This window comes from Hippopotamus amphibius, chromosome 7 (genome assembly GCF_030028045.1).
Source record: "Hippopotamus amphibius kiboko isolate mHipAmp2 chromosome 7, mHipAmp2.hap2, whole genome shotgun sequence".
Classification (NCBI taxonomy): domain Eukaryota; kingdom Metazoa; phylum Chordata; class Mammalia; order Artiodactyla; family Hippopotamidae; genus Hippopotamus; species Hippopotamus amphibius.
This window is the reverse complement of record NC_080192.1, coordinates 133,491,036-133,512,566: the sequence shown is the minus strand read 5'-3', so window position 1 is coordinate 133,512,566 and position 21,531 is coordinate 133,491,036. Positions and strand designations below refer to the sequence as shown.

Sequence of the window (21,531 nt, the reverse complement as noted above, 5' to 3'; positions counted from 1 at the left end):
TCACCCTCTGGGACTGAGAGCACTTCTTACGGGGAAAGGTGCCAAGTGGCCATTAAGCCAAAAGAAAAAACCCACTTGAAGAAGCCAAGAGCAATCTCGCCATGGGAAGAAAACCAACTTGAGAAGGTTCAGGCCGCCAGAGAGCCCCTCGGGCACCCGGGAGTTGGCCCGCAGCTCTCATGCTCTGGAAGTCTTTTCCATCTTCCTCAGGGGCCCAGAGAGAGGATGGTGGGTGTCAGGTTGGGGGTGCGGGGGGTGGAGGGCAGACACCTGGGGAAGCCCTCAGGCCATTCCTGAGCCAGGGCTCCGAGCAGGAGGTTCTGTGGGTCCCCAGGAAAGGCCTCCAGAGCCATGTGACCCTCCAGGGAGGGAGTCACAGCCCGCCGTCAGCTAGGACGGCTCTGAGAGCAGCTGAATCTCCATCTTATACCACTTGTGGCTCTAGAGTCATCCTTACTAAGATCTGAAGCAAAGAGGTTCAACGTTTCTGGTGGTAGCTGAAAAGGAGAGAAATCTAACCCAGGCACCAGGTAAGTGTCCAACAAAGGTACCTCCCTCCCAGCTCCCTCCCCAACCCATCCCCTCCTCAGACAGGGTGCGGGAATAACAGGGTATTGCTGAAATACACAGCCCATGGTGACGTCACAGAGGCAGGACAGGAGGGGATGCTGCCTGCCTCAGCTCACTCCTGAACGGCATCCACTCAGAACAGGAGGTAATCAGACCCGTCTGGGCTCTGCCATTGCCCTGGGAAGGGGGTATGATGGCCCAAGGGGGTCAGGCCCTGGGGCTCCATGAGTCACATACTCAGGGTCTTGCTTCTGCCATTGGACACAAGCAATGCACGAAGTCCCAGGACTGTTGGGAGTGGTGGGGTGATTTTCCCCAACTCTGTGTGCTAACAAGGTCCCAAGACCACATACTACCAGGTGGCACCCAGTAAGCCCAGGAGCCGATGCAGGAGATATGAAAGTCACCACTTCTGGACTCAAGCATCTTAGCCTCCTGAAAGGTACCAGACCCTTAGGGACAGAAGTGGGTGGAACAGTGTCCCCCCCCCAGACCCACGTCCAGATGGAACCGGTAAATGGGACCTTATTTGGAAATAGGGTCTTTGCAGATGTAATTAAGGCAAAATGAGGTAACACTGGGTTCGGGTGGTCCTAATCCAACAAATGGTATTCTTACAAGAACAAGGAAATTTGGACACAGAAAAGACACAGGGGAGATGACCGACAGAGGCAGAGACTGCAGTGATGCAGCTACGAGCCAAGGAGCTCTAAGATTGCCAGCAACCACCAGAAGCTGGAAGAAGCAAGGAAGGGATTCTCCCCAGAGCCTTCAGAGAGAACATGGCCCTGCCAATGTCTTGATTTTAGGCTTCTGGCCTCCAGAACTGGGAGGGAATAAATTCCTGCTGTTTAAAGCCACGCAGTTTGTGGTACTTGCTACAGCTGCCCTAGGAAACAAACACAGTGACCAAGAGCTGGGCTCAGGTTGCATGTAACGCTGTACGTGCTGGGGGGTGGCAGGGGGTGGCAGAGGGGGAGGGGCAGAGAGGACCGCACTGGAGGAGGTGCTTTTTTGTAGTTGTGTCTGCTGTTTGGGCAGGAGGCCCAAAGAAGGGAACAGGACAGAACCTACAGCTCAGCGTGGCTCATGTTTTTTCATCTTTGCATCCTCCATCACGCCTGGAACCGGTGCTGCACCCAGAGGTGCTCAGGAAATGCTCACTGGCTGGGCTGGCCTGATCTCCCTTGCTCTGCGTCCCTTGAACACCTGAACTGTGCCGCCTACACAGTCCTTGCCACCCTCTGCTTTGCGCTGTATCGTTCATGCACTCTTCTCGGGCCTTGTACAAGCTTATTCACCAAACTGATTGATGCCCAGCGTGCCGGGGAGCTTCTAGACCAGAAGGGCTGACCTGCATTTTCCCTGTGCCTCACCCACCCGACTCCCCGTGTTCCACATGTCAGTGTCTGCACACAGTAGGTGCCGTTGAATGCTTAGTGTTTGGGGATGGGCTCCACATGTGAAGAAACAGACGTGAGTGGCTGGCTGGGCTGCAGAAAGCTACCTCAGCTTTACCAAAAAAGGAATTTAGAGGCTGCTGCTATTTGCTGAATCAACAGAGAAGCATCGGCACCTCTGAAAGTCATCAATAGGGATCCCTACTTACCGAGGCCACGCGCTGAGCCCATCGTCCCCGCTCCACAAGTGTGGCTTTATCCCGAGCGTAACTTGAGAAATGAAACCCCTCGGCTCTCACCGGTGGCCAGAGCCACGTTAAACCAGAACCAGAGGTCAGCCAGGAAAGGGATGAGCATTTGTGCACCATGTCGTACACCTGAGTCCCCTTCACCGTGTTGTATGTAGCACAACACCTGGAAGTCAATGTCAGTGCCCGGGGCTGGTGGCGAGGCTGGGCTAAAGCTGGACTGCCTCCTGACCACCCATCCTCAGTCTGCCACAGCCCACTAGCACCCATCTTGTCTTGGGCAGGGGTCCCTCAGGGATGAACTGGAGTGACCAGCTCAAGGAAAGTCCTTCAGGCACGAACAGGACGTTACAGCCTACCTGGCCCTTCACAGGAGCCCAGGGACATCCCTTCACTCGCCATGCAGGGTGAGGGGACATCACATAGCTGAGTTGGACTGGAACCTAGATCCCTCCAGGCTCCTGGAAGCTGGCCCTTTGGTCAGCTACCCTCAACCGCAACCCCTCAGGGAATGGTTTGGAGTGATCAGAGCTTGCATTGAATGGCACTGTCCACAATTTGACACTGGAAGGTCCGTCACTCAGAGGGGCTCTGAGTGTTGCCCATGTCTGCTCTGGGTGGCTGTCAACCCACACAAAGACCCAGCAGCCCCGGGAGGTGCCTGCTGTTCAGCCAGGGCCACCATCCAGGGGACGTGTGGGTAGCTCTTCTCCCTTCTCGTGTCCGCAGGGTACGCTCAGCTGGGCAGCTGCTGGGCTGGAGAGCCGAGCACGACTGCCCACGCCAGGTCTCCCTGGAAACAAAGCAAAGCCTAACACCGGGGTTAAGTCACCGCACAGAGTGTACTGACAATGCCAAGCTGGCAGCTGGGCATGAGGGCCACAGGGCCCCGAAAGGCACCTGGCTTCTGCTGCCTCATCTGCGTCTGGCGTGAGGGCTCGAGCCTCGGGACAGCCCCAGAGCACACGGAGGCGAACGGGCTTCCAGACGTGAGGCACTGATATGGTCACGGGACACCAGAGCACGAAAGGGTGAGTCCCCTCAGTGGAGCTCGCCTCCCAGCCCGGCCAGGACAGGCACTAGGATGGGGACTTTCCAGACCTGGCCAGAGTTCCCGGCTTCCTGAGAGGAACAATGGGGGACGGGAGCGGGGCCCCCGCGGCAGCTGGCACATCCTGTCCGCCGGGCTCACACGGCTTCAAAACAAACACTGCCCCCAGTGAGCCTCACTTTCCTTCCACGGGGAGCTCTCCGCTGCAGGCTCGTGGGCTGCGTGGTCCTTCTCAGAATGGCCCAACTGCTTGTCCTCGTGAGCCAAGACCCCCACCTGGGCTTAGCTGCAAGACCCAAAGCCAAGGGGTGGTGGGGGGCGGGCAGGGTGGGCTCACAGACTGCCCTGCCAGGGCTCCCTGGCTCCCAGGGACCCGTTTCTAGTTCTCCAGGGGATGTCAGCTTGCAGAGCCATCCGCTCAGAACCTCTGAGTCCCAGGCAGGAAGCAGCATCTCAGAATCTGACTCTGGCACGACAGTGGCGGCCAGGACAGGTTTGGATACGGGTGGGCGGGTTTATTCGGCAGGGCTGTCTTGTGTCAGGGCTAAAGGGCTTCTGGCCAGTTCAGACCTAGACAAGTCCCCACCCCAAGCAGACAGAGGTGAGGTCTGGAAAAGGGAAAAGTCCTCTTACCAAACAGGTCCTGGCTGAGCAGCTACTGACCAATGATCCCACGGGGCCTGAGCCTCTGGCCCCTCTGCCTCAGTTTACACAGTGGAATCCTCTCTCTCCCCCCGCCATGCCCCATCCAGCAGCCTGGGAGGCCTGGCATACCCTAGGTCCTTCAAGGGCAGCTTCCCTTGTGAGCCCACTGGTATAAACACAGTCCCCCACCAGCCTGGGCACAGAAGAGATCGCCACTAACAAATGCGGGACTGAGCCACTGACACAGAATTTATTGGATGACTGGGTGTCACGGACTGGCCGGTAGGTCACAGACCTGTGGTGCCCCAGGGCATCAGCATCTGGAGAAGTGCACGTCTTTGCTGAGGTGTCTGAATGCCAGGCCACCAGGGAGAAGGCGGGGCTCACAGTCCACGAGGCCACATCAGAGTGGCAGGTTCCGCCAATGACGCACTGCCCCTCCCCCAGAGGACCAGCCCCCCGCGGGCACCTGCCAGCTACACCCTCTGCTCCTATGTCACATGTTGGGGGGGGGTGGTGGGTTGGGAGAGAGGAAGCCAGGGAGGGAGGAGCCCAGAGGAGAGAACAGGGAGGAGAAAGGCCAAGGCAGCCCATCGCCTCACCACTCGCTCTTCCTTCGCAGGCCTTCCCGCAGTCAGCAAGGGTGTGGACCCCAGCGTGGGGTGGGGGGTGTGAAAGCCTGGCAGTGGAAGAGAAGAGGGGCAGCTTGCGCTGGGGGCCAAGGCTGTCCCCGAACCAGCTCGGGGCCCTGGGGAGGGTGCCCTTGGGGCCCGAGTAAGGCAGAGGGGGAGGAGGAATTAGGCTCTCAGCCCCCAGCCTACTTCCTCTCATGCTGGCACAGATGGAGGGGAGGAGGGACGGCCTTTCCAGGACTGGAGAGCTGACGAGGGTGCGTGAGACGCAGGACAGACCAGACTGAGTGCTCCCACCTGCCCTGCAGGTCCTGGCACAGGGCAGCGGGTGCTAGAGACTCCGAGGGCGGCAAACAGCAGCCTGGGTCAGGCAGAATCCCTGAGGGATCGGGGTGGGCTGCTGGCCCAATCGGGAACGGCCTGGGTCCTCATCCCAAAGCCCCCTTCCCATCCTCTCCGTCAGGCAGCACAACCCGAGGGACAACAGGGGTAACGTTTTCTTAAAAACCTGTGTTTCCTTAAAAGCTAATTCTGAACATGAAGAACATATCAAAAAAAAAAAAAAAAAAAAGGCATCCTTTGCTCCGTGAAGCATCAGTCATTCACTGAGCATTTCCTGAGCACCGCACCGTGCCCAGACCTGCATGCCAGGGTGTGGGGGTCGGGGAGAAGTCTAAGGCACTGGCCCTGCCTGGCACAGGGCTCCTTCTCCTGGGAAAGTGGCTCCCACTGGGGGAAGGTCAGTGAGCAAGTCCAGACCCCGAGGACAGGGAAGACCTGGCAGCATCCACCGCTAGATAGATGGGGCCCTTGAGGCAGCGGCCGAAGAGCTTCCAGCCCAGGCCTGCCGTGAGAAGGAAGGGCACTCCAGCTGCAGGTGTCCCTGGAGGATGCTGGGACCACTCTGCTCGGCACTGCAGTGGTGGGCGTGGCCCCTACTGCCACAGGCCCAAGGAGGCCATGGTTCGACGAGGCCTTCCCTAGGAAAGGAAGAGAGAGGAAGACCTGGGGCTCGTCAGGCCATCTACACCCCAGAGGCGGGCCGGGGCCTGACGTCTCTCCCGACGCTTGGGAAGGCACCCTGCTTAGCACCTGGTAACAGAGGTGGCTCGGCCACCCCATGCAGCCAGGCTCTCCTGGGCACCCACTCAGCATCCCTCCCCTGAGGACCCTCCCAGGGCGTGCAGGCCTCGAGGAGCCATGGAGACCAGAGACTCGGGTGGCTTGGCAGGGAGACCCCCACCCCCACCCCAAGCTGACCAGGCCCTCCCTCCTGTGCCGGGGCTGGCAGAGCCGGTGGGCACAGGTGGGCACAAAGTTTCCTACCCTGACTGGAGCCTCCCTGCCCGTCCCTGCCCCACCCCCAGGCTCACAACGTCCTGGGGGCTGGACTCCTGGTGAGCAAGGCATTCCCACATGCTCTCCCTCCACATCCGCATGGCTGAGACAATTTAGGCTCCAGTTCCTATGGTGACCTTGCTCTCTGCATCTTGCAGGGTTCCATGACCCCACAGGCCTGAGAAAAAGGAAAAAGGCAATTCAGGGGTCCTATGACCCGGGCTTCCACTCTCCCTCCCTTGGGAATAGAGGTTCTGCCCGACAGGGCAAAGTCTGCGCCTCACTACCTCCCCTCCACGGGAGAGGGGCTGCGGGCTCAGGAACTGCGCAGGGGTTGGGGGTGGTCAGAAGAGGCTGGGGGCAGCCTGGCCAGGCGCGTCATGGTCCCGGATGTACTGTAAGATGTCCATCTCGTCCATGGCTTGGATCTGCTGCTGCTGCTTCTGCTGCCCAGCCACAGCCTCAGATGAACCCACTCTCGGGGGGACGGTTGGTTTCCTGGGCAGTGCTGGCTTCGCTGCCCCTGGAGGCTTGGGCTTGGGCTTGGGCTTGGGCTTGGGCTTGGGCTGAGGCTGAGGCTGGGGTTTGGGCTCAGCCCCCAGGTTCAGAATCTGGTCCAAGTCCTCTTCGACTCTAGAGAAGCAGAGGGAGAAGCCCTGAGCACAACCTCCTGCAAAAGCAATAAGGCCCCCGCGGCCAAGGCAGGCACCCCCACAGGGCACTGGGCTCAGTCCCCCCACTCCCAAGCCTGGCCCTCCCACCCGTCCCGCCCCTGGGGAGGAACTGAAGGGCAGGCCTCTCCTTCCCTGCAACCCCACAGCCCAGCGAGAGCAGAGCCGGCCCTTCAGCAGCCTCTGCAGGATTCCTTTTCGGGTGACCCCACTGCAAACACGCTGGTTTCTTGAGGCGACTTTTCCTTCAACCCCTCAAGAAATAACAGTAACAGCTGCCACACACGGAACTCTTGCTCTGGGCCAAGCACTTTAGACCCATTATCTTGTTCTATCCCCGATGACCCGTGGGGAGGTAAAGCCCAATCTCCACCCTGCAGACACAGATGCTCATGTCCTAGGAGGCTGAGCCACCTGCCTGAGGTGACAGCATGTGGCCGGCCTGAGTCGGAACAGGTAGTCTGACTTGAGAAGCTGAGATCTCATCCAGATCAAGTTCAGACAGAGAAAGAATGAATGAGGGGTTCATTCATTCCCTCTGAGCCGTTGTGGGGTGGGGTCTGCCCACCCACAGTGTCCCCTGGTGGGCCACCCGGGCGCTAGACACGGCCCACTGAGGGCAGAGGTCAGCCTCGGCCAGCACCCACCACGACTCCACCACGCTCTGGACCTGACAGCCCGTCGGTGGGTGGCACTGAGGGCCACAGCAGGGTGACAGTCACACAGGACCAGCCCCGGGTACTGAATGGCAGGCAAGAAGGGCAGTCACATCACAACATTCAGTTTGTTACTGTCAGTCCCATTCCTTTTCCTTTAGAATCAGAATAAAGTTGTATTTCAAATATCTTTAAAAAAAAAAAGAAAGAAAGAAAAAGAAAGGCAGCCCCGCTCTGCCGTCCGCCTGAGGGAGCTCCTGCTGCCAGCTCCTCATGCAGGGACTCAACTTCTGGAGACCAGACGCACGATGGAAGGCCCATGCAGCCATCCTCCAACTTGCCCACGCAATCAATGTCGTGCTGAGTACCTACCACGCCCGGCCATTTCCACACCTGTTAATTCATTTAGTAATCACAAGGCACTGTCCGGTAGCAGATATCAGCTCCATTTTACAGATGTGAAAACTGGGGCACAGAAAGATGAAGGGCCTGGCCTGGGGCCCTCAGCTAGCTGGGGACAGGGGAGGGAGGACACAGGCACTGCAGGCAGAAGACTGGGCAGGGTGCCTCGCACAAGCCACCTGGCCTCTCCAAGCTTTGGTTTCCCCATCTGCCAAATGGAAACAGCAGCATCTCCCCACAGGGTTGTAACACCGTGTCCAGAGACACAGCACGGCAGGCAGAAAGCAGTTCCCTTCCTCACCCTGCTGCCCCTTCAGTGGCCTCAGTCTCCCCATCTGTGAATGGGATTCAGCTCAGACCCCAGCAGGGCTGAGTAGAGGCAGGAACAGAGGGGTGGCACCTCTGGGCAGAACAACTCCTGGCACCACAGGGCCTGGCAGAGGCCTGCATAAGGGTGGAGGTGCCCTTCCCGGGAGGGGCTACCTGCCAGATACCAAATCCTGAAGGAGCTGTGGGCCCTGCTTCCTGGGTCAGCCTCCTGTGATGGGGCACACACCCCAAGGGGAGAATTCAAAGCCTCCCAGGGATGGCAGAGATGTGAGCAAAATGTGTTCCTCCAGACCCGGAGGGACGTGCCCACGCCAGGCCTTGAAAGAGTGAGTTCTCGGCAATCCCAGGAGGCATCACCCCAGGACAGGCGGCTCCTGGCAAGCGCGGCTCAGCCGTGTCCCAGCTCCCTCCAAGCGGCTGCCCTTCCTTGGGCCCCTCTGGGGCAGCTGCTGGCGCACCCTGCAACCCCCCACTGGAGGCTGGGTGACTCAAACAGGGACCCTTAGGGAAATAAAGCGGTGGCTAAAAGCTTGTGTCAGAGTTCAGGATTTATACTGCTTGGCAAAGCACTGACTCTTTGGAGCTAATCAGAAGCTGGATTTGCTCCGAGGTGGGAAGGCGGGGCAGTCGCACCCGGGATACAGGTGTCTACAGAGCATCCCTTGCCAAGCACCCTATTTCCAACTGGGCTCCCTGAGTCATGTATAAAACCAAGTCCCACTGACACAAGGTCCAGCTCCCCTCTCTTCCAGGCCCCGCAGGTGTGAGGTCAACCACCGAGGGGCTGGAGGGAGGTCTGAAGACCTCAGGCCCACTCCTCCTCCCCAGGTCCCTGCAGAACTCCACGAAAGACCAAACCTGGGGCCCCACAGCAGAAGGGAACGGGGGCTCCTCAGATTCCAAACCTGCTCAAATGCCCCTCCATGCCGCCTCAGGATGGCAGACGCCAGTGATGGAATGAATGGTGGACAAATGAATATTATGAAGTTTATCATAAGGAAGCTCGATCACTGCCTGGAGAGTCCCAGGTCACACACGAAGGAGAATGAAATATGGTTCCTGCTCTCCAGAGGGTAAGTCTTCCCTCGCCAGATGTCTGGTAGAGCAGAGGCAGGGCCGCGGGACGCACATTCTCTGAGGCAGTGACTCCCAGAGAGCCCTGCGGGATGTAGGAGGCTTTATAAAGAAAGGGTCCCAGGCACCCACTGGAATGTGAAATGCCACGTGGCACCCTCCTTGAGCCATGCATGCCCACACACTAAAGGCTTGGAAAGTCCTGCTAAACCTGGCCATCTGGCCACAGAAAGCCTCTGAAGGTAACACCTTTCGAAATCCCCAAACTGAATATTACTTAGCGAAATTGAGGAACCAAACTGAGTTACTTGTAGTGAGGTGGATGGACTTAGAGTCTGTCATACCGAGTGACGTATGTCAGAAAGAGAAAAACAAATACCGTATGCTAACGCATATATATGGAATCTAGAAAAATGGTACTGATGAACCTAGCAATAGGGCAGGAATAAAGATGTAGACATCGAGAACAGACTTGAGGACATGGGAGGAGGAAGGGGAGGCTGGGATGCAGTGAGAGAGTAGCACTGACATATACACACTATCAAATGTAAGACAGATAGCTAGTGGGAAGCTGCCACAGAGCACAGGGAGATCAGCTTGGTGTTTTGTGACAACCTAGAAGGGGGGGATGGGGAGGGTGGGGGGGAGGCTCAAGAGGGAGGGGGTATGGGGATATATGTATAAATATAGCTGATTCAATTTGTTGTACAACAGAAACTAACACAACATTGTAAAGCAATTATACTCCAATAAAGATGTATTAAAAAAAATTAAAAAAAAAACAAAAAAAACCGGTGTTCTGCAGAACATGGGTTAGAAAGTGCCAGTGTAATGGATTTAATATAAATGATGCCCAAAGGTCCCACTGGTTCTGCCCTGCGAGGACATGCTGAGTCCTGGAGATGCCAGAGGCTCTCCGGGGCTGACCTGCTTCCCTGGGCTTCGGTGTCACCCGAAAAACATAACAACAGTCCTAGCTTCCCCCAGGGAGTGTTGCTGCCAGGGTGTCAGTGGTGAGGACACGGGATGAGCGTGAACAGCTGCCAGGGGCCGTGGGGACATGTAACAACAGGAGCCGTCGCTGTGACTCGGGCTCAGCGGGCACTCAGGGGGCTAACAGCCTACAGCTGCTAACGAGGGTGCAGATGACAGCCTCCCGGGACCGCACGCCCAGCGTCACGTAACTCTTCCTGGAAAGAGACAGCTCGGCGTCCTGTAAATCGCCAGGCTCAGCCTGCATCCTGGGAACGTGGATGATGTGATGCAGAGACGCACGGTGCTGAGCGTGCCAAGGAGGCAGCAGCACGAGCAGAAGCCCAGGGAGAGCCTGCCGGCCGGGGGTGGAACTCCCGGGGTCCTGGAAGGGTGGGAGGACGGGACACAGGCAGGCTGACCTGGGTCCCCACCCCGGCCTCTCACTTGGGAGCTGTGGTCTTGGGCCAGTTCCCTCTCCGGCCCTGCGTTTTCTGTAAAAGGAGGTAACAGCACCTATGTGGAGGGTGGGGGCGGGAGGGGGCTGCTGTTGTGAGGATTAAGTAAGATAACGTGTAAAAAGAGCCCTGCATACTGTTGGACACACACAGCATGCACCCTGCGGGGGTCAGGTTTGCACGTGTTGTCAGTCGACCTCCACGTAACAGATTAAGCCAGGCTCTCCCCTCTGTAAAACCTGCCAACGGGCCCTGCTGCCGTCCAGAGCATCTGCACTTTCCTCCCTCCAGGGGAGCTGCATGCTACCAAGAGCCAGTTTTATTTGTTCCCAAACCTGTTTATGCCAGTTATACTTGCTCCTGCAATTATATAATTTAATTATTCTTTATATAAACTATATGTATATATGAAGTTCTCTCTTTCTAGAACCTAACAGCTGCTCCTCCCCTCCCCTCCTCCCCACCCCCAACCCCATTCGCTGCCTCTTGGTCAGCTTCCACCCCCAGGCTCCTGCCTCTGACGGGTCAGGCTTCCCTCCCTCGGAGCCCAAGGATGGTGAAATGCCCCCACATGGGGATGGGTCCCTGGCTCTGTCCAGGCCACTCTCGGACCTGGTGAAGCATCCCTGGGGGCAGGTGGTACCTGAACAGCTCCTCGGAGGCCTCCCTGTGGCCTGGGCGGGATGTGGATCCTCCACTCTCGTAGGCAGCTGGCAGCAGTAAGGGGTCGCCCAGGGGGACGGCTCCGCCGAGGTCGGGGTCGTCAAACAGTTTCAGGGCTGCGGGGAAGGCAGCAGCAGGGGGGTCAGAGGAAGTCCTAGCCTGTGGTCAGCCGCCTGGGGGGTGCGGGGTGGAGACAGTCCGGCCCAGCCTCCTGCCACAGCCAGCAGAGAGGCAGTAAGGCTGTCCCTTCGGTCTGCAAGGCAGAGCATACAAGAACCAGAGGAGCGGGGGCCACGTGGGGCGAGGGACTAGCGCTCATTGGGGCCTGGCACACCTGTCTGGCGAGCCCGCCCCCAGCTCCCTCCATGCCACCAGGCCAGAGCCACCTGATGGCACCTCTCCTTGTTTCAAGTCCCTGCAGCCTCCCCACTGCTTTTAGGAGGAAACAGCCTCTTCAGCTCACACCCCAGGCTCCCCATGGCCCCAGCCAGCTGGATCTCCCAGCTCAGCCCCCAGGGCTGCACCCCAGTCTTCCTACAAGAGCTCACTGAGTGCCAACCACCAGCCCAGGGCCGCCAGCTCTGGGCTGCAGGGACGAGCAGACACGGCTCTGCCCGCAGTCCCTGCCTTCGAGGAGCCGGGGTCTGCTCCCCACCGTCTCCCGTCTCCGCTGCTCAGCGCTGCCCTTCGTGAAAGGTGACTGCAGCCTCTTTGCCTGGACTATGCTTTGTCAGCAGCCCTGGCAAACTCCGCTGACCTTTCAGGGTCCAACTCAGGTACAGTTCCTCCACCTGACCCTCACCCAGGAAGCCTTCCCAGGGGTCCTCACAGGCACAGACGTCCCGCTCAGACCTGTTACAGGCCCAGCTACCCTGTAATGGTCAGGAGATGTCCTGTCTCCCATGCGAGGCCCCGAGGCACTGGCTCTGTGACGAACTCATCCAGGTGTTCTCAGGCCCAGCTCAGAGTCTGGCCGTCAGTGGGCGCCTGGTACCGGCTAAATTAAGGGGTGACATCAATTCCCTACCCTGGATGCGGACCCGTGCGGGGGGGAGGAAAGATCAGACCCAGGGATGAATGTGGACGTTCCAAGGTTGCTTGGCCTCCCTGTTCCAACTCTACACTGGACCTTCCCTTGGGGTCTCTGCAGGGGACACAGAGCCTCTCGTTAGAATCCAGGTCACAGGGAGCCCCAGCACGCCGGGGGCAAGCCAGCACCCACTCTCCACCCGGTGCCCACATCTGGCTGCAGAGGTAGCAAAGGTACTTTTACACCAGTCACAACCCACACTTTTCAAAGCAACAAAGAAAACGACCCTTTGCTTCTGAGGGATGATGCAACATGCGAGACTGGATTTCTCCAGCAGAAAATCTCCACTGACCGAGTCCGTATCGTGTCACAACAGGAGAAGGGAAGACTGCCATCCTGCTCACGTGTGGTGGGTCCAAGACCACACGCAGAGGTTGACTGGATCACCCGGGAGACACCGAAACTGGAGGGAACACTCTAGGGCTCTACTTACGGTCCCTGGGGGGCGTGTCCTCTGTGGGGCCCCGGGGAGAGGGCTTCCTGCCCAGGCCAAAGAGCCCCTCGTCGGGGTCCACCTCCTCATCAAAGATGGTGAGCCGGGGCGATGGTTTGGGCTTCACGGCCACTTCGGGGCATTTCTTGGGTTTCTTGGAGCTGGAGAATCAGACAGAACTCGAGATTAGGACCTCTCACAAGAGCCCTGCAGGCCGGCCCAGGTGGCCTGGTCAGACCCATAAAGGCACTGGGTAGGCTTCAGCAGGTGTAAGAAGGAACTTCCCTAAGAGCTGACAACGAGGTGGTGACACTGCTATGGAAGCAGCCCAGCCCTGTGCCCAGGGAACCGTGTGTGGGGAGAGCAGGCGGGTGTCTGGACTACACAATCAACTGCAGACAACTCCCAGCGCTGAAGGGTCAGCAGGATGGGTCACAGGTCAGAGGACGTGTCTTCCTCCCGGAGCTGCAGGACCCACTACCTCAGCACTCCCTGGGGCCAGGCTCAGAGAGTCACCACACAGCCGCTCGGACACAGGGATGGATGCACTCAAGGCTGCAAACCTCGGGGCCTGGACCCAGGGGAGAACGGAAGGCAGCCTTGGTCAATGCTCCCTTGTTTCCCCTACCCCGACATCCTCCCTTCTCTTGAGCGGTGTGACCTCCATCATTATAGAAAATGCTTCAGTCCCACTGAGCAAACCTCACCTCCTTCAGGAAACCACTCTGGCTACTCAGAGCTCCAGTCGCCCCTGCACCCCTCAAGTCCCTTTATGTCGCATTCGTTGACTGGCCAAATCCTTCCTTGGGCCAGACACTGCTGTGGGAAACCAGGACGGGGCTCGAGGAAGCTTCTGAGCCCTGGGAGGGCTTTAGTTCCTGATCCGGGTGGTGATTAATGGTTACACGGCGGACACGTCAACCTTCAGGGAACTGAAGGCTGCAGATCTACACATGTCACTGGAAGTTATACCGCCAGTAAATAAACAAACTTGGCTTTATTTTAACAAGGTGATCCAGTCCCTGCTGGTGATGCCTAAATTAGCCATCTTAAGGTTCCTGCAAATAACAGAAATAAGCTTTTAACTGGAAGTGGGATTTCCGTGCGCCTGCCTGCCTGGAGGGCAGTTCTACTGGACTGAGGTCACCATCTGAGCTCATGTTGGTGATACTGTGCAGCTAAACTGCTCTGGTACCACAGTAAACAACGCGCAGATTAACCAGCAGCAGATAAAAATAGCAGCAGGGCGGCTCAGGGTTTTGGAGGGCAGGGCGCTCAGAGGTGGCCGTTCCCATGGTCTGGATTCAGATGTCTGCTAGAATTTCAGGCTCCCGGCGGAGATGGGGAGAAGCTAGGAAAGGTGGGGCTGAACCTGCCGGAAGGACGCAGGACCAACATACCTCTGCGATCAGGGCCGAGGCCCCGCAGGGAAGCGCTCTGTCGGCAGATGAGGAAACAGTGGTTCCAGAAGCTAGGTGTCTACTCAAAGCCACACAGCAGCCAGGGCCAGAGACTCAACAGCCACATCCCAGTCCCTGCACTGTCCTCCATCCTGGGGGACAAGCCAGACAGGCTCAAGGCGTGGGCCCCAGGGCCACGCCTCTGCTGTGGTGCCTTCCCGGGCGCTGCCTGCGGTGCTGGGCAGGGTGAAAGGGGCCTGGGCTCCTCCAGAAACGTCGTCTGTGCTTCCTCACATGCCTTAGAGAGTCAGGGTGTCCTGCTCTTCCTGGGAGGTTCTCCCCCTCTGTTTCACAGACTAGGCAGAGCCAGTGTAGCTCTAATGACCCCTGAGAAGCGGGTACCACAGAGGCCCTGGCCCTCGGGGCAGGCCAGCCGGAGATGGCCATCGCCGGCCGAGACCCACGGAGTCCGAAGCCCCGCGGCAGCCCTGGGAGCTGCCTGTGTCCCTGTGGGCTCTGGGGAGCCCTGGGCAGGACAAGTCTGGGGCCCGCGGGCTCCGCCCCACGGCTGTCCCTCAATTCCCCATCGCAGCCGCCCTTCGCTTGGCCCTGCTCCTGGGTCCGGCAGGGGCTGCCGCAGCGAAGGGCGGGAGCCCCCAGCAGCCCCCTGCCCGGGGCTGCGACTCCCACGGAGGCCAGGGCTGGGCCTGGCTGCCCCGCAGCCGTCCACCGGCGTGTCCACCCCGCTCGGAACTGGCAGCCCTGAAACCTGGGGGAGGCACGCTCACGTCCTCTCCGGCAGACGCGCCCCCTGGGGCAGGGGCTGGGGGCTTCCCTCCAACCAGAAATCAGAGGGAGCACAGAGAGAAGGGAGGGCCCGGAGAACGAGGGACGGGAACGGACAGACGGGATTAATTCTCTCTGGAGAAGCCACGCAGAGACAATGACTCGCCTTCTCGCACCCACTTCTGGTTCGGAGAGCACAGGTCAGGCCTGGCTTTCCTGCTCTGTGACTTTCTCTCTCAAATTGGATGAATGCTCCTGTTTTTCTCCCCAAAGACATTTTTTATCTTCTGTTGTCTTGAATTGAAATAAAGTGACTCTACGACGCACGGGGCTGCTCAGTCAGGCGCCACCTGAACCCCACCCCGGTCCACCCTGGCCATCCTGTCTCCCCGACTCCCCCCAGTCCGTCTCCAGCGGAGACAAAGAATAAGAAGAAACACAGAGCTCTGACACCGGAAAGCCCCAGGGTCCTGTCCTGGTTGGCCCCAAATTCCATCTCTGGGGGCTCAGTAGTGTGTCTGGTCTAGAGCAGATGCTCAATAAATACCAGATGAAAGGACGGATGGATGGAGGGGTGGCGGAAGGATGGACAGACAGACAAACAGATAGGTGGACGAACAGGGTAATATTATTTCTACCTCCTCCCCCAGGGAGGCGGGGGGGGGAAGGGAGTGAAGAGAGAGGGGCTGCCAGCGTTGTCTCAGACAGAGACCCTCCACTCCACGGCTCCTCCTCCAGGGATCTCACAGACACCCCAGCTGGTCTCTCCAGCAGCCCCTCAGCCTGTCCGTAAGGAGCCCATCCTTTCACTTAGAGTGACTTCTATGACCCAGCACTCAGGAAGTAACTCCCACAGGTGAGAACCTGTGCTGGGTGATGAGGAAGACCTGGCACTGTCCCCAGAAGCTCACATCCAAGCAGAGGCACAGACACCTGTCATCACCATGACAGCCAGAGCCCAGGGGAAGGAGCCAACCCAGCCTAAGAGCTTCCTAGAGGAGGTGGTGTAGAGGTGGGCAGTGACCTGGGGGGCTGAGGGAGGAAGACAGACAGAGGCAGAGAGACCCTCAATCTGCAAGGGGCTGCAGGAGGCGTGACTCAGGCATGACCAGGTCCCCCATGGAAGCTTTGCTTCTGGTCCGCGGAGGAATGACTGGGGCCCGGACTGGAGATGATGAGAGCAGGGAAGATAAAGCAAAGTGCTGATAAAGGTAGACTGCTGAAGTGACGCAGAGGCAGAAGGGACAAGTTCAGGATGGTGTCAGATTCCCACTCAGGGACAGAACAGGCATTTCAACGTGAGGTGAGTCGCTCCAACTCCAAGCCGTTCCTTCCCCTTGCTCACAGGTCGTGTGGTGTGGACTCAGGCTGCACACGGGGCTACGGCCCTGGTGCCCCTCTGTTCCCCTCGCAGCTCCTTCTCCACCCGTGTCCGCCCAGCTGTGTGCAGGACACACCTCCCAACTCTGCTGTGCCCACCACCCGCCCACCCTCTGCACCGAGCCACAAAGGATGCCCCCCTTCTCCCTCCTCCAAAGGAAGGCCAGCGCGATGAGACTCCTGTCACCAGGGATGGGGCACCTGAGCGTCAAACAGAGAGGTCTTCAGTGGACGGAACCGCAGCTACCGACCTTGTGCGGGTTCCGGCAGAGCACGGGTTGCAGGCGGTGAGCTGGGCGGCGGGCAGGGGGTGGGGGTGTCCCTGGATGGGTGCAGGCACATGGAAGCGTGCTCCTGCAGTACACACATGTGTGCATGAACAGACATCAGCTGTGTGTGCCTGATAGAAGACAGATGTCCAGGCCAGGCCACGTTCTGCAGGCGGGCAGGGAGCGCACGTGAGTGAGAGGTGGCAGGTGCCGCAGCTGACGGCTCTGACAGGCCAAGGAGCAGCCTTGCTCCACGGGGCTCAGGTGGCTCTGGTGACAGTGATTGACACGACAGCGTCCTCCCCTCCGGCCACCCAGGGGGCTTGTGTCAATATTCCTGGATGCGCCTGCCCTGTGGAAGGTCCCCGATGGGGACCAAGGGCCCGGGTCCTGCGTGCACTTGAGTTGCAGAGGCATCTCCTAGACGAACTGGAAGACGGTGGATCCTTCTGAAGCCAAGACTCACAGACAACATGACTGTTACCTTCAAAGCCACAGTGGTGCTAAACCAGACACGGAAATCAACCTCTTTCCAAGCATACAACTTTCCTGCTTCAAAATAAAGCACTTTTCATTTTTTACTCTTAAATTCATTTTTTTTTTCAATTAGAAAAAATTCTCAGTGTGTCAATAAATGAACTCGTTAAGTTCATTTCAGGCAACGTTATTTGCAGCAGCACCAAGCAACGGGCTTCCATGCTGACCCCACAACGAGAGTCATGCGAACCATGGAGGAGAAGCATTTACCCTGTGGGCCCAGGCCAGCCTCACCGGGACAGGGGATTCAGGGAGGCCCTGGAGGAAGGATGAGAAGGGTCGGGAAAGCTGTGCTCCAGGCAGAGAGAAGGGCCCTGCGAAAATGCTGAGGTGGGAAGGGCTTGGCATGTCCAAGTGCCTGACAGCTGGACGGCAGGTGCGTGGAGGGAGAAGGGGAGGGTCTGAGCAGAACTCAGGCCACAGCCTGCAGGGGGTCGGGGTGATTCTGACCCGTTCAGAGGGAGGACCCCCTGGAGGGGGATGCGGGAGAACCTGTGTACGACCCCAGGCCAGTCCTTTCACTCTCTGTTTCCTTATCTGTTCAGTGGGCATAAGGGATGATGTGGAAGCTGCGAAGTGGAGCCTGTATGCTGCTGAGCTGCACAAAGCAGAGGCCTGCGACCACAAGTGGTGCATGAGGACGTCTAGCTCACACTGTGTTTCGACCCAGTGGACTTCATTCTGGGCTCTAAAAAGCAAACTAGCCAGTCCAGGTCGCCGCCTTGGAAGCCCATCATTTGCTGTTTTCCCTGAGTCACACTCTCAACAGCCACAGCCCGACTCTCCGGCCACGGTGACCAGGGACCAGGGCCTCGGGGACCTCTCTCTCCTCTCAGCTTGTGGGGATGACATTTCTCCTTCTCTGCACGGGCGCCGCATGGTGCCCCTCACCCACCGCAACAGCAGCGCCAAGAAACCAGGGCGGCCCAGCTGAAGGGGCTCTGCCACCCCCTGCTTGAAAGCAAAGCACCCAACCCTGGTCACACCCACAATGGCCCCGAGAGACAAAATGAACAAACAGGCAACCACCAGGCCCCACAGCCTGCAGCCACCGGCCCAGGCAGCCACGCCACGATCTCTGCTGCTAGGGCCCCAGCGGCCCAGCCTTGACCAACAACTGCCAGCTTCCCTAGTCTTTACCCTGCTTCCCACTTACTAGGCTCAGCGACAAAGCCAAGCACGCTGCCCCAACCAAGGACACAGGCTGCAGGCCGCCCCACTGCTGGTTAGGCCTCTGGCTTTCGCATGCCAATAGCCTCCAATCGGCACACCCAAGCCTTCCCTTTAGCCACCAGAAATCTTTCCCACTCCCGGCCTGCCTGTGAGTCTCAGCCAAAGGCAGGTGATGGTGGCTGACCCCTCCCTTACAGTGGTCTGCTCTGAATAAACAGCCTTTGCTTGTTCTCATTTGGGTGGTCTTCATTTATTGCAGCACCCCCAACGACACCCCCATTGCTGACAAGACCAGTGGACGCTGGCAGTCCTTGCAGTGGAGATCACCCATCACCCCCATCGCCCACCATGGAGAGCAAAGGGACCGGGGCTGTGAGGCTGGCACCCAGCACAGGTGAGGGCTCAGTCTGGGGGCGATGGGGTAAGTCCTGGGCCAGCAGTCTAGAGGCCGAAGCTGCTGCTTGGATGGTGGCCCGACTGTGTGATCTTGGGAAGGTTCCTCGATTATAACCACAAAGAGCTGGAGGTGAGGAAAAGGCCTCTGGGCGCACAACACACGAAGATGCTTACATCTGCATAACAAAAACAACAGGAAATGGAAAAGCTGCCTCTTCTATTTCTATTGTTTACTTTAAACACCCAAGAGCTTTTTCAAAGCAAAGTAAACCTGAGAGAGTGATAACATCATACAAAGGAAATTTCCTGTACTTCATCCCATTTTATCCTTACAACCACTGGGCCTGGACTTTTTCTCTAATTTACAAAGAGAGAAGCTGAGGCTCTGAGAAGGTCAGCAAACTGGCCCGTGCCCACCAGCTGCTAAGTGGTGGAGCTGGGACGTGAACCCGGGACAAGTCAGCCTCTAACCCTGCTCTGGGGTGACCACACATCCCAGGTTTTCCAGCTTTTCCAGTGGCTTTCAAACTACGCTCAGGGGCCCTGACCTTCTACAGAGCTGCCCAGGGCCACCAGAGAGGTGGGCTGAGGCTGAGGGGGCAGAGATCCTGTCCCCGCTCCTGTCCCAACCGGGCCAATCCTACTTCCCCGGTCTGTTTCACATCTCAGGGTTCTGTATGAGATTTCTCTTGAACCAAAGCGTCTGCTACTCAATTAAAAAGGTGGAAGGCACTGTTCCCCGTGTTGTCCCTGACAGTCTATGCATTCAGGCCAGACCATGTGCACAGCGGCACACGGGGAAACACAGCTGGTGCAGCAGGCCCGCAGGGGGCTGCTGCGGTCACTCCGCTGGTGGCTGCTGCAGCAATCTCCGTGACAGCTCTAGGGTGAGCCAAGGGGGCCCCCCATGCCCTCTGCTTCCTCACTGTTTTGGTCCCAGGACAGGCTACGTGCTGTCCGTGGAGGTACAGCGCGAGGCCGCCAGCCCTGGTTCACAGCCCCCTGCCCCGACAGCCATCAGGGAGAACAGCCCTCAGGCAGGCGACTGACATGAGACAGGGAAACTGAACTGGAGAGATGGGGGGCGGGGAGGGGAGGACTGAGAGTAACAGGAAGGGCCACCCTGAGCCCGCCTCCTAGAGCCCCCTGGGGGTGGCAGAGCCTGGTGGCTGGCATCATGTGGACCTGCTCTCTGCATCATCGCCCTCCTGCTTCTCCAAGACTTTCCTTTAAGCTCAGTTTCAGAGACTCCTCAAGCATGAATGTGCCTGTAGAGCACGTCAAGCGCTTGTTAACACAGGTTCCCGGGCCCCACCCAGGTCTGAGGGACCTGAGAATCTGCATTTCTAACCGGCTCCAGGTGCTGCCTAGTTGCCAGCCAGGCTCTGCTATCCTCGGCGGGGCTGGCACCCTAAAGGGGCCCTAAGCCTGATAGGGACGGCCGCACTTTGTAGCAAGAGGAGTCAGAGGAGAAGCAGCTCCTGGGGCCCCTCGTGAGGTGGGGCTGAGGCCAAGCTGTCCCCGCAGAGCTCCCATTCTTGGGGGGCCGTCTTGCTTCACAGTTTTGGAAATAGCGGTTATGTGAGGCGCTAGGTGTTTAAGTGACCTTACTGTGGTAATCATTTCACACCACGTAGGTGTATCAAATCATCACATTGTGCACCTTAACCTTACACAACGTCATATGTCAATTTTATCTCAACAAAGATTGCGGGAAAAATAAATAAATCTTGGGTTAGTAGATCTGGGGGCACTGGGCAGTGTGCCAGAAGCTTTCACAACCACAATCATCCCAGAGCAGCAATTCCACCCAAATACAGGAAGCAAGATATTTTTATACTAAAACACTTATGGTTAGTTTATGAAAGATAAAGCAAAATTTGTATAAATAATTATGACAAAACACATGATTCACGTTCCGAAGAAATGTCCAGCTTTGCCACTCGAGGCCATGGCACAGGGCCTGGGTGCCGGCTCCCCCTCCTGTGGGCAGAGAGCAGGAAGCCCAGTCTTACGGGAAAGCGAGTTCATGCAGGAACCAGCCTGACCCTTGGGAAGCTGAGGGTCCTCAGGCACCTGGGGCCTGGAGGTGGGGCTCCCGGGGCACTGGGGAAGGGGAGGGGGCAGCGGGCCTTGTGGATGGGCAGGGTTTGGAGACGCAGGGAGGACTTCCCAACACCAGGGGATTAAGTCTCTAAAAGCCCCTCTTCACTGCAGAGGCACCACCAAGATCCTCAGCAGAAGCTTTTAGGACCTTGCTCTGGGGCAGGTACCTGGGGGAAAGCTCAACAGAATAAACACTCCATAGAGGAACAAGTTCTCTCCTTGCCTGTAAGAGAAAAAACCTACGGAAAACACCACAAGGTCCCCAAGCAGGGGCCTGGGAATGCCATTTTCAGCACATCAGCCTGATGGGCCAGCACCAAGTTAAGAATGTAGGAGTCCACTCATTGATCCGGAAAGACCTAGTACGTAAGCTGAATAAAAGCAAATTACAGAATGGCGCACATAACACAATTCCATTTTGGTAATAAAACATGAATATCCAAAAGTGTATACCTTTTCGGACGAAAGGGCTTTTAACTGTGTTTTCAATATTTCTATACTAATCATATATTATTTGAGCTACAATTTAAAATGTTCCTAGCAGAGTATTTCTGGCAGAAGGCAGAACTATTACGGGAGAACTTCAACTTTCTCAGAACTGTGAAGTCTCTAAAATAGAAAGTTAAATATGAAAAGTATGTTCCACATGGAAACTGATCATGAGGACATTAAGTGAAAATGCAGAGTATAAAAAGGCATGTGCACTAAGTCTGCAGTTACGAATCAGGCCGGGACAGGGACACACAAAAATCCTGAAAATAGAGTGGCAGTGTCTGATGGGAGGCAGTGAGGGTGTTTTCTATCTTAAGGCACTTCCTGATGGTGTAGTAACGCGTCCTTCCCTAATGGAA

At 57.7% G+C, this 21,531-nt stretch overlaps 1 protein-coding gene across 3 annotated transcripts in view; it reads right to left on the bottom strand.

Annotated features, from left to right (window-relative positions):
- Positions 1 to 4,143: 4,143 nt before the first annotated feature.
- Positions 4,144 to 21,531, bottom strand: part of HS1BP3 (HCLS1 binding protein 3) — a 37,444-nt gene continuing 20,056 nt past the window's right edge. For all 3 annotated transcript variants that reach the window (XM_057742652.1, XM_057742651.1, XM_057742650.1), the window contains 3 exons: positions 12,634 to 12,794; positions 11,091 to 11,226; positions 4,144 to 6,517 (listed from right to left, as the gene is read on the bottom strand). In XM_057742652.1, the coding sequence (XP_057598635.1) occupies positions 6,229 to 6,517; positions 11,091 to 11,226; positions 12,634 to 12,794 (586 nt within the window). In that variant the 3' untranslated portion in view covers positions 4,144 to 6,228. The remainder of the gene's footprint in view (positions 6,518 to 11,090; positions 11,227 to 12,633; positions 12,795 to 21,531) is intronic.